The following is a 13,538-nucleotide window of genomic DNA, read 5'->3' on the forward strand; positions in this document are numbered from 1 at the left end:
CAAGAAAAGCTAAAATTCAGAAATCCCAAGAAACAGATCCTAAGGAGGAAGTTTGGCTGAAATCAGAGAGGCTTCAAAAAATCATGGTAGGTTTCAGAGGCAGGGTTTCGTCAATGAAAAGGGGAAAGGAATTTTAAGTACTGGCCATCTTCCTAGACTGGGGGTTGTTAGGCTGCTTAGTTCTCATTGAGCCACAGATAAGCTTCAGAAGACCCCCTAACTCATATAAAATTTAATGAGATCCCCAAACATCTACTAACCAAGAAGTTACTAACTCATTCTAAGGAATTTAAGACTTAATTATTTAGCAAACAGAACTTGTAGTTAAGACTGTTAACCCAAATAAAGGGTAAAAATTAAATCCCTGAGCCTGCGTTGTGGCCTTCAGTTCCTTAAATTTGTCCAGCTGAAGCATATAAACTTGCCAAGTGCCCAGTTTATAGGAGAGAGTCAGACTGCTTCAGGTGGAGGGAGAGAAGTAAAGTAGAAGTGGCTGGGAGCCAGGTAGGAACTAGAACTCTTCCCAGGATCTGCTCTGCCTGTTTCCTATCATCTTAAAGAATCAATGATGGGCTTCCATCTAGAAATGAAATCTCATCAAATACATTTTAAAATGTGTCTTCTTTTCCCTTCTTCCCACAATCTCCACTTAGAAACAGGTATTTTATTTCTTATTATAAACAGATTTCTTAAAAACTGACATAGAAAAATAAGGATTAAATCATCTTTTAGATTATCTATGTATTTAACTATTGTTATCTACTCATTTCATGGGAATTGAACATTATATATTAACAAAGATTATCTTGACTTACAGGACTTACTTTGATTCATCACAGATGATGCATTATGAAGATGCCTACTCAGGCAATACTGTAACATATTATGGTAGTACTTGGGAAAAAATGCTAAGAAAATGAAGTAGGCTTATAAAGACCAGCCACCTGTTCTTTCCTGTAATGCAATTTACACTAGGAAATCCATTACTTTTTACACTGACTTAGGAAGATAAATGACTTTATAGGGAAGTCAGGCAGATTCCAGCCTTGCAAGGAAGCGGAAGGGGACAAAGGGAGAAATAAAACCTTATGTTTTCTCCTTTCACCTAAAGGTTTAGTAAATAGGTCGCTTTAGTGCTGAGCTATATTTACTTAGGTATATATATAATGTGACCCTTTTCATTTTTTAATATTTCCCTTAATAAACTATTTTTAAGAGCAGTTTTAGGTTTATATAAAAATTGAGTAGAAAATATAAAGAGCTCTCATGTGTTCCCTCAACCTCCACCACAGTTTCCCCCATTATTAACATCTTGCATTAGTGTGGTACATTTGTTACAAATGAAAACCTAAGACTGATAGATTATTATTAATTAACTTCTATATTGTACATTAGGGTTTACCCTTTTCATTGTATATTCTGTAGTTCTGACAAATGCATAATGACATGTATTCACTAGTATAGTATCATATAGGATAGTTCCACTGCCCTAATAGTGCTCTATCCTCCACCTAGTAGCCTTCCTCTACACATCCCTTCCCTTTTGTTTTTAAAAATCACATGTCCAATAGAAAAACATTACAAATTTTGTTTTCATAGGCTGTGTTGAACTACTATTTTGTAGGGAAACTGAAACTTACCGGTTCAACAAATTCAAACTTCTTTTTTTCTTGAACCTCTTGAATTTTAAAGACATACTCTAGTGATGCTTCATAAAAATTTTGATGTTCTCGGTCAATCTGTGTATCTGCCTAAAAAGTAAAAAAGGGGCAAATCATGACACAAAGAGTAATCATTGATAATTCTATATAGAAAAGGACTCAAGTCCTATTCTACTTCAAATTTTTTATCAAAAATTAAGTTCTACAAAAAGTTTTAATATAGCAATTATTATGCTTTGAACATACAGAGACAAGGAAAACACAGTCCTTGCCCCCTAGAGTTTATATGGTATGGAATGTGAAGAAGAGAGGGAGGATAAGCATACAACATTCACCATAAAAAACATAAAGAAGGCATATTAATATATATGGACATCTATGGAATCATAGAAAAAGAAACAAAATTCAGAAAGAAAATGGTGGTGGTATATGTTGAATCTTGAGATGAACAACTGGCAATGAATAGGGAAACACAAAAAAGTAAAGAGGCATGAAAGATACTGACAGAGTTTGTCTATAGAGTAAAAAAGTAGAGGATAGGAGGGTGAATGAAGTAAGGTTGACATCACACTGTAAAAAAATCTTAGATACTTTGTAACAATTTGGATTTTTACTGAGGGAGAAATCATTTGAGAATAATCAGTAGAGTCACATCATCAGGTAAAATCTCCGAAAAAAAAATTAAATAGTTCTAACTTAATGAATCATGCTTTATCAATGTTATGCACATTTATTAAGCATAACTGCAATAAGGTTCTATTGAAGAAGTATGAGAAAGTGTTATCGAGATAATTTTCTCTTTTATTTTTGATGTTGCCTCTTCTTCATACCTATTATCATCTTTTTTTTTTTAATTTTATTTATTTAACAGACAGAGATCACAGGTAGGCAGAGAGGCAGGCAGAGAGAGAGGAGGAAGCAGGCTCCCTGCAGAGCAGAGAGCCCGATGTGGGGCTCGATCCCAGGACCCTGGGATCACGACCTGAGCTGAAGGCAGAGGCTTTAACCCACTGAGCCATCCAGGCTCCCCCTATTATCATCTTCTGATGTCCTCTTTAAAACTGATCTTAATTTAGTAGAGAATCATAATTTTACTTTTCTTTCCCAGTTTTGTACTCTTCATTACCAGTTGATATTATCAAGAGCAGATGAAAAGAAAAGAATGGGCTCTCTGGAGTATTAAGCATCCACCAACAATAATTTGGGAATAGAAAATGCTTTGGAGCCATTTACAATGATAATTTCACATAGAAAAGCTTTAAAAAAGATAAAATTAGGTTTGTTGGCTTGAACATCATCACAGCATATTAAAATTTCATTTGAAACACCTTTAGTAATAACTATTTACTATTAATTAATTTATATAAATAAAAATAATCCAATATTATTAGCAACTCATTAGAGATTTTTAAAGTTGGGAATTCCAAGTTTCCAAACTAATATACAAAAGAACATATAAATCAGGTAGGAAATTTGAACCAGAAGCTTCTCAGCTCCCAGAAAACAGTTTAGGATATATATATACCTATATATATTTTCTTCTTATCACTGTTAGAAGAATACAATATTTACAGAATGAACAGTAAGGAGGTATAGGTGGTGATATGATCAATGTTTAACAACTGGGTCTCTGGTGGGAATGCCTGATTTGCAGTCTATGCTGGTTTCTGTGGTGTAAATATTCCCAAAATAGCCAGTTCCAAACCACAAACCTACTTTCACTGAATGTGTTAATTAGGAAGAGATAAGAAAATCAGCTCTCCAAAAGAAAACTCCAGTACAACACTGGGTGTAAACCATCTGAGAATGTTTTCAATCTCAGAGAGAAAAATCTATGCCACAAGTTACCTTTGAAGCTTTTCTTTACTTTAAAAAATAATGACACTGATTGTATAGACTAGCACAAGGGAACAAACTAAAATCTTGAGACACCTTTACATCATAGATGGCTACTTGTGTCAACAAAACTGTGAAGACCTAAATGCTCTCCACTGAAAGGTCTGTTTACAAGGTCAGTCCTTGCTGGTATCAGGCAATGTGGATTTCAGGAAGGTACCTACCACTAACAGGAAAGAGTAGCTCCCTGTGCCTGAATTGTGCCAACAATATGATTTATTACAAACACCTGTTTTCCTTCTGGGAGTCTAGAATTTAAGGATACGAAAGGCAGAGAGTACCTATGTGACCAGCCCCCATAAAATCTATGGGCACTCGGTCTATTATGAGCTTCTAATAGACAACATTTTTACATGTGCTGTCACAATTGATGGCTGTGGGAATTAAGCATGTTCTATCTGTCTCCGCTGAGAAAGGACTCTTGCAAGTTTGTGTCTGCTTTCCTTCAGTCTTCATTCTATGCACTTCTGTTGATTTTTCTTTGTATCTTTTCACTGTAATAAATGATAGCAGTGAGTCCTCCTAGCAAATGGCCAAACCTAGGAGTGGTCTTGACCTTAGGTCCCTTATCTAAGAGTATTAAGTAATTTCCTCAGAAACTTATTGGCCACACACAATCCTATGTTATCAAAAGATAGGGAGTGGGAGCACAAAGGGGAATAAAAGAAAATAAATGCTCTTATTGTTTGTCAGTAATGCAGGTTTTCCATTATTTCCAACCTAAACAACTATATTCAATATACTGAACCTGCTTTAAAGAGTCATCCAGAATATACAGAGCTTAAGAAATACTATAGCTTAATTACTTTTCAGTATGAAATTTAGAAAAACATTCTTTTATTTAAGGTGACTCCCTCTAGTACTTAAGCTCATAGCACGTGGTTCACTAGAAGGCACTTACTCATATATCCAGTAACAGCTGTTATTCTGTATTCTGTACTGGATCAGTAGGATAACCATCTAGCTTACTGTCCCAACTTTTAAAACTAAGAGGGAGCACTAGAAATATTTATGTCAGAACAATATGTATAAACTGCCATTTATAAGATGAATGGGACAGTAAAGTCATCTTGCTAAAAAAAGAAACAAGTTAATTTCTTAAGAAAACCATATAGTTCTCAGATATATAGATTCTCCCCCAGCTCCAATAAGCTATCTACGTCAACTTAAGATAAAGAAAATAGTTCCATGTGATATTTGTCAAATTACCTCCAGAGGAGAAAGAATTTACGCTGGACCCTGAAAAATGAAGAGCTTTAGAGTAGGTGGAAATAAAAGGAGAGGAGTTTGAGAGAGGGAATAGAGTCAAGAAAAGTTATGTTTCAGAAGACTGCCAGGTTTGGAATGATAAGAAATGAGAGTAAAGGCATAAGATAGAATGAGTGCAAACTTCATCATGTAAACAGGACAAAAGCTTGAGGAAGATGTTGATTTGTCAAAGCAGTATTTCAAGAAGATTATGGTGAGGACAGTGTAGAATATTTTGATTAAAAGGCAGGACTGGGTGCATGTGATGATAAAAGACCACTTATTTGATAGGGGTAAAGGTGTTTATATATCCCAATAAGAAAGAGAAATTGAAAGATGTGGGTATGAGAAGCAAGGGGGAAGGAAGCAAGAAACTTAGGTTGCTCCCAAGTTTAAGTTTAAAACTTAAAGATAATTTTGATAACAAGAGATAATATCAGCATTAATTGAGAATTAAATAAATGAGAAACAGAAGCAAATCTGAGAAAATCAGGATGGGGAATTTCACACATTCACTAAGAATTGATAGTCTGAAGACCTGGGAACCAGCAATAGGCAGAGCAGGTGGTCAGGTATGATGAAATCTTTACCCGGGAGATAGTCATTAAAATGTTACAGGCAGTGCAGAGGAAGAGATTTCAGGGACACACATGCTATAACAATAGAGACATAAACATAGACTCTAAGGGATTCCCTTCATTTAGGAGGTGGGGATAAAAGGAACCTGTTGAAAGACTATATAGTGATATGTGGACCCTTTTTCTCCTCTGTTTTCTTTTCCAGATTATAAAAGAAATATATATTCATTATTGTAAGTTTACTCATTATTCATTAAGACATAAAAATAAAAACAAGAATTATAATCCTACCATTTATATTTTGATATGTAACACACAAACTTAAATAAACCTGAATAATACTGCATATTCTGGCTTAAGCTCTACTTTTCCCCCCACTTTATCTAATGAGTATTTTTCAATATCTTTAAATAATTTGCAAATAGAACCTTTTACAGCCATATTACACTCCATTTTCACCAAGTTATATTGGCATATTTATTCCAATTATTCATTTGTGCCACTTCAGATGTTTCTCAATTTTTACCCTGTAATTCTTCCATCAATGTATTTATACAATTTTTGTTTCACTCATGACTGATAATTCCTCCGTAAATTCTGGCCAGCATAATCATTTTAATTATCTTGCACATTTAAACTCTGTTGACATAAGTTGTCAAATTTACCTTAGAGTTGACTGAATGAATTTATGTTCCCACTAGAAAAACAAAAGTGTACTGTTTGCCACACCTTCACTATGCATATTATATCCTCATAAGTTACAATAATATCCTGCTGCAATTACTAAACTGCATTGTTTTCTTAATATGTGTGACATTGAAACAGTATTTATATAAAAAAGAAACTTAAAATTCTTATTATGGTTTATATTTCTTCTTTGATGAAATATACTTTTATATTCTTTTTAAAATTTTTATATTTTAACTCCAATTAACATACAGTGTTACATTAGTTTCAGGTGTAAAATATAGTAATTCAGCAACACAGTACTCATCAAACGAGTGCACTCCTTGATCCCTATATCACCTATCTAACCCATCCTCCCACCTCCCCTGTGGTAACCATCAGTTTGTTCTCTGTAATTAAGAGCTTGCTTAAATCTTGGTGTCCTTCTCTCTATTTCACCCTTGTTCTTTGTTTTCTTTTTAAGGTTTTTATTTATTTCCAGTTAACATACAGTGTATCATACAGTGATTCAACACTTCCATACATCTTTGTTTCTTAAGTTCCAAATATTAAATGAAGCCATATGGTATTTGTCTTTCTCTAACTGAATTATTTCACTTAATATTATAGTCCCTACCTCCATCCACATTGGTGGGAATGGCAAGATTGCACTCTTTTTTATGACTGAATATTCCATTACACACACACACACCACTTCTTTATCTGTTCATCTTTTGATGGACACTTGGGTTGCTCCCATATACTGGCTATTGTATAAATTCTGCAATAAACACAAGGGTGCATATATCCCTTTGAATTAGTGTTTTTATATCCTTTGGGGAAATACCCAGTAGCCTGATAACTGGATCATAAGACAGTTCTATTTTTAACTTTTTGAAAAACCTCCATCCATGGCTACATCATATTTGTGTTCCCACCAATAATGTAAGAGAGTTCCTTTGTCTCCATATCTCACCAACACTTGTTCTTCGTGTTTTTTATTTTAGCCATTCTGACAGGATTGAGGTGAAATCACCTTATAGTTTTGATTTGCATAACCCTCATGGTAAGTGATGATGTGACTCTTTTCATGTTTTTGTTAGCCATCTGTATGTTTTCTTTGGAAAAATGTTCATGTCTTCTGTCCATTTTTAAATGGATTATTTGGATTTGGGGTGTTGAGTTTTACAAGTTCTTTATATATTTTGGATACTAACCCTTTATCAGATATGCGATTTGCAAACATCTCCCATTCTGTAGGTTCCCTTTAGTTTGGTTGGTTGTTTCCTTCACTGTGAAGGAACATTTTATTTTTGCTGTAACCCAAATAGTCCATTTTTGCTTTGTTTCTCTTGCCTCAGGAGACATCTAGAAAAATGTTGCTGTAGCCAAAGTCAGATAATTATATCTGTGCTCTCTTCTAGGATTTTTATGGTGTCAGTTCTCACATTCAGGTCTTTAATCCATTTTGAATTTATTTTTGTGTATAGTCAAGAAAGTGGTCCAGTTTCATTCTTTTGCATATAGCTGTCCAGAGTTCCCAGCACCATTTGTTAAAAGAGATGATCTTTTTCCCATTGGAAATTCTCTCTTCCTTTGTCAAAGACTAACTGGCCATATAATTGTGGGTTTATTTCTAGGTTATCTATTTTGTTCCATTGACCTATGTGTCTATTTTTGTACCAGTACCTGTGCTGATTACTATAGCTTTGTCGTATAACTTAAAGTCTGGAATTGTCTTTCCTGTTTCCATACAAATTTTAGGATAATTTGCTCTATTATTTTCTGTGAAAAATGCTGTTCGTATCTTGAGAAGGACTGCACTGAATGTGTAGATTGTTTGGGGTAGTATAGATATATTAAAAATATTTGTTCTTCCAATCAATGAGCATAGAATGTCTTCTCATTTCTTTCTGTCATCTTCAATTTCTTTCATCAGCATTTTGATTTTTTAGAGTGCAGGTCTTTCATCTCTTTGGTTAGGTTAATTCCTAGGTATCTTACTATTTTTGGTGCAATTGTAAATGAGATTGTTTTCTTAATTTCTCTTTCTGCTATTTCATCATTGATGTATAGAAATGAAAGAGATTTCTGTACATTAATTTTATATCCTGTGACTTTATTGAATTTATCAATTCTAGCAGTTCTAGCATCCAATTTGGATGCCTTTTATTTCTTTTTGTTGTCTGATTGCTCTGGCCATGACTTCCAGTACTATGTTGAATAAAAGTGGTGAGAGTAGACATCCTCATCTTGTTTTTGAATTTGGAGGAAAATCTCTGTTTTTCCCCATAAAGGATAACATCTGCTGTGGATTTTTCATATATAGCTTTTATTATGTTGAGGTATATTTTCTCTAACTCTACTTTGTTCAAGATTTTTATTAATGGGTGTTGTACTATGTCAAATGATTTTTCTGCATCCATTGAAATGATCATATGGTTCTTTTACTTTCTTTTATTGATGTGGTTTATCATGTTGATTGACTTATGAATACTGAACCAGACTTACATCCCAGGAATAAATTCCACTTAGTTGTGGGAAATGATTTTTAATTTATGGCTTGTTTGCTAGTATTTTGTTGAGGATATCCTCAACTATGTTCATCAGAGATATTGGCTTGTAGTTCTCTTTTTCGCTTGTGGCGTCTTTATCTGGTTTTGGTATCTGGGTAATGCTGGCCTCCTAGAATGAATTTGGAAGTTTTCCTTCCTTTTCTATTTTTTTGAAATAGTTTGAGAAGAATAGGTATTAACTCTTCTTTAAATGTTTGATAGAATTTGCCTGTGAAGCTATCTTGTACTAGACTTTTGGCTTTGGGAATTTTTTGATTACTGATTCAGTTTGTTTGTTGGTTATCAATCTCTTCAAATTTTCTATTTCTTGCTGGTTCAGTTTGTTAGGTTATATGTTGCTAGGAGTTTATCCATTTCTTCCAGGTTGTCCAACTTGTTAGCATATAGTTTTTTATACTAGTCTCTTATTATTGTTTGTATTCTGTGGTGTCAGTTGTTATCTCTCCTCTCTCATTTGTGATTCTGTTTGAGTAATTTCTCTTTTTTTTCTTGATAAGTCTGGCCAGAGGTTTATCAATTTTATTGATTTTTTTAAAAAAACTAGCTCTTAGTTTCATAGATCTCTTCTAGTGGTTTTTTTGTTTGTTTGTTGTTAGTTTCTATATCAATAATTTCTGCTCTAAGCTTCATTATTTCCTTCTTTTTGTTGATTTTGTCTATTGTTCTTTCTCTAGCTCCTGTAGTTGTAATATTAGGTTGTTTATTTGAGATGTTTCTTACTTCTTTAGGTAGACCTGTATTGCTACAAAGTTCTCTCTTAGAATCATTTTTGTTGTATCCCAAAGGTTTTGGAGCATTGCATTTTCTCTTTTTCTTTTTTTTTCTTCCATGTACTTTTTCATTTCTTCTTTGGTTTCCTGGCTGACTCATTCATTGTTTAGTAGCATGTTATTTACCCCCATGCATGGGTGGTATTTCCAAATTATTTCTGTGGTTGACTTCTAGTTTCATAGTGTGGTGGTTAGAAAAGATGCATGGTAAGAATTAGATCTTTTTGAATTTGTTGAGGCTTCTTTTGTAGACTAATATGTGATTTATCCTGGAGAATGTTCCATGTGCACTTGAAAAGAATGTGCATTCTTCTGTTTTAGGATGGAATGTTCTGAACGTGAAATCCGTCTGCTACAGTGTGTCATTCAAAGTCATTGTTTCCTTACTGATTTTCTGTTTAAATGACTTATGTTTTGATGTAAGTGGGGTGTTAAAGTCCCCTACTATTATTATATTATCATCAATTAACTCCTTTATGTTTGTTATTAACCATTTTATATAATCGGGTACATAAATATTTACAATTGTTATATCCTCTTGCTGGATTGTCCTTTATTATTATTTAGTGTCTTTCTTTGTCTCTTTTTTACACTATTTGTTTTAAAGTTTACTTTAAATATAAGTACCAATATAAGTATTGCTACTCCAAATTCCTTTTGACATCCATCTGCATGATAGATGTTTCCCCAAACCCTTACTTTCAATCTGTAGGTGTCTTTAGCTCTAAAATGAATCTCTCATAGTCAACATATTGATGGGTCTTGCTTTTTTATTCATTCTGTCACAATGTGTTTGGATAGTGTGCATTTAGAACATTTATATTCAAAGTAATTATTTATAGATATATTTATTGCCATTCTATTACCTGGTCTGTGGTTGTTTCTGAAGACTTTGTCTTTCTCTCTTTCATGGTTTGCTGGTTTTCTTTAGTGATATATTTGGATACCTTTCTCTTTATTTCTTGCATATGTATTAGTGGTTTTTGATTTGTGCTTATCATTAGGCTTGTATATAACATCTTCTGTATACAGTAGTTTGTATTAAGATGAACCTCTTGTCTTCCTCATGTTTTAGGTATATGGTGCCATGTTTTACAACCTTTTATTTTGTGGGTCCTTGACTGAGACTTTATAAACAATATTCATTTTCACTTTTTTTTTCCTTTCTTCATACTTTTTGTTTGTTTGTTTTTGTTTCCTTCCTTCATACTCCTACTTATGGTATTTCCTTTCTACTCAGAGTACCCCCTTCAATATTTCTTGCAGGGCTGGCTTATTGATCACAAACTCTCTAGTTTTTATTTGTCTGGAAAACTCCTTATCTCTCCTATTCTGAATGATAGCCTTGCTGTTAGAGTACTCTTGGCTGCACATTTTTCCCATGCAGCATCATGAATATATCTTGCCAGTTCCTTCTGGCTTAGAAAGTTTCTGTTGAAAATTCCCATGATAGCCTTAAGGGGTTTTCCCTTATATGTAATTGTCTTCTTTTCTCTGCTTCTTTATATATTTTTTATCACTGTTTTTTGTTTGTTTGTTTTGTTTTGTTTTAATCACAATATGTCTTGGTGTGGATCTGCTTTTTTTTTTTTTTTTTTTTTTTTAAACTTTGTTGGGGGTTCTTTGTGTCTTCTGGATCTGGGTATCTGTTTCCTTTCCAGACAGGGAAATTTTTAGTTATCATTGAATTTCAAATAAATTTTCTGCATCCCTTTTCTCTCTTCTGTAACTTCCATAATAATAACACTATTATGGAAGTTTGATGGAGTCACTAATTTTCCTAACTCTATTCTTATTTTGCATAGTTCTTTTTTCTATTTTTGGAGTAATTGCTTGATTACTTTCTGTTACTCTAACCTCTAGGTCATTAATTTGTTCCTCTGCTTCTTCCATCCTGCTATTTATTCCATCAAGTGTGTTTTTCATTTCATTTATTGAGCCCTTTATCTCTTTGTTGTTTCTTATCTACATCTTAAGGGTCTCACTGATGTCTTCTACTCCTTTCTGAAGCATAGCAAGTATCTTTATGATCACCACTTTAAATTCTCTCTCAGTCATGTAACTTATATCTGCTTCACTTAGATCTTTGGCCATGGCCTTAGATCCCTTGTCCCATTCTTTCATCTGGGACAAGTTCCTCTGTCTTCTCATTTTGTTGAAGTCTCTGTGACTATGTTAGGAAAGTCAGTTACATCTCCTATTCTTTAGAGTAATGGCCTTATAAAGAAGAGGTCCCTATAGTGCCCCCACTTGTAGTGTCCCCTATTTTCCCAGGGCCCAGCACTTCTGGGATTATCTCCAATGTGTGCTTAATGTGCTCTGTTCTTGTGTCCTGGCTGCTTTATCCTTCAGACAGTCATCTGCAGAGACTCTCTTTGCCTTTCCAGGCCATGTTTGGTCCCTAGCCTGAATGTGGTGCCTTTCAACTAGGTGTGCTGTGGTCTGCTTGTGAAATGAGACAAACTGCCATTGCCCCTAGAACCTAGGCTCCACAAAGTTCCTGCATCTGGAGATGCAGTGTTGGCAGGATTTTAGCTGACCTGAAGGTGGGGGCCTGCAATTCTGGGACCAAGGCAAGCATGACTGGGAAGGGTGGTTCCACAGGAGGGTGGGGGGAGTGTCCGCCCTGCAGTGGTTCCCACAGGTGGCCCTGTGCTTATGCTGAGCGGCAGGGGAGGGAAACGGCACCTGCCATCTCTTTTGTTCTGGGAGAGGTCTTTTTGTGAATGTTGCCTCTTTGGCACATATTCTGAGATAAGCAAATAACCTCTTCACTGGGTGACCCAGGTGTTCTTCAGATCACTGTTTCCACGCTGTATGCCCACAAGCTGCTTACCCTGCCTTCTATCCAAGAGCAATCCCAATGCTGCCAGGATCTCCCTGAGCCAAGCCTGCTGACCATTAGAACTTCAGGCTTTAAGCCCCATGGTTGCCAGAACTTACGAAATTCAAAATTCAGTTCCTCTCGCTTTCTAAGCCCATTGCTGTAGGGATTCATTTCTCTAATGTGTTCCCCTCCTCCCTCATGTGTTAGTCTGTCTCTCTCACCCTTCTCAGCTACTGTGGCTACCCCTACCACAATGGCCATGATCTATTTCTCTCCCAAACTGTGTTTTTGCAATTCCTACCTTCTTTGTTGTGGCCTCTTCTCTCCGTTTAGTTGTGGAGTTTTTTTCTGAACGTCTTTGTGTCAATTTCTGGGTATTTAGCATGATGTGATAGCTATCTATTTGATTCATGGGATGAGGCAAACCTAGGTAGGGTCCTCCTATTCTGCCACCATCTTCCCCTCCATTTTCTGCTCTTTCCAATTCTTACTTCATAATTTCCATTGAAGACCTTTTCACACTGATTTGCAAATGCAACTTGTATATAAGAGATAGTAATCCTGTGTCATTTGTTGTACAAATTCCCTAACACTTAGCCTTTTAATTTAATATCTTTTGAAATAAAGATTATTTTGATGCATTCTGGTCTTTCTACATTTCCTTTATGTGATCTCTTCCTGTTATTTCATACTTAGAAAGACATTGTCCAATTACACATCAAATATTACTTCTTTTCATTCACTATAAAGTCTATAAAGTCTATAATCTTAACAAGTCTAGTTCTAATTCTGCTTACTCCAATGACCCATCTATATGATGGCCTTGTAGCTTTATCAACACAAACTGACCCCTACTTCAGTCCTAAAAATGGACAACCACTTATTTTCCATGAACAAATCAACAAGGATTCTGCTCTGCAGGTGAGAAGGCACAGAGTAATCTTTTTGAAAAAATAAACAGAAGAACCAGACAGAAGTACCAGAGCTGCTCTGGAAAGGAAGAGAGGTTACAGAATTAAACACATGTATGGTAGCATCTCCCTACAAAAGGTTTGATTCTTGGAAGGGCAGAGGGAAAAAACAAAACAAAACAAGGCACATACTTTCTTGGCTACATTCCATGCTCTGAGGAGCCACTCTGGCACAATTTGTGTTGTGGGCTACGGCTCCTGGAAAAGAAGTATGTGCCTGCATGTGTGGGGCAAGTAGAGAATGCTGCTAATCATACTATAGGTTTTCCCAGGCTCCAAGTAAATATAGAACCAGAACAGATATTATTTTCTACCATAGCCTAAGGAATTGGGGGTCACTAACAA

At 35.0% G+C, this 13,538-nt stretch overlaps 1 protein-coding gene across 3 annotated transcripts in view; it reads right to left on the minus strand.

The window, feature by feature from the left end:
- The window catches only part of ARHGAP42 (Rho GTPase activating protein 42), a gene marked incomplete at its 5' end in the record, with an annotated part of 285,594 nt that overhangs the window by 78,251 nt on the left and 193,805 nt on the right, over window positions 1-13,538 (minus strand). For all 3 annotated transcript variants that reach the window (XM_082683338.1, XM_082683336.1, XM_082683337.1), the window contains one exon: window positions 1,641-1,751. In XM_082683338.1, the coding sequence (XP_082539464.1) occupies window positions 1,641-1,751 (111 nt within the window). The remainder of the gene's footprint in view (window positions 1-1,640; window positions 1,752-13,538) is intronic.

The sequence above is a fragment of the Mustela nivalis genome (assembly GCF_964662115.1).
Source record: "Mustela nivalis genome assembly, chromosome: 9".
Classification (NCBI taxonomy): Eukaryota; Metazoa; Chordata; class Mammalia; order Carnivora; family Mustelidae; genus Mustela; species Mustela nivalis.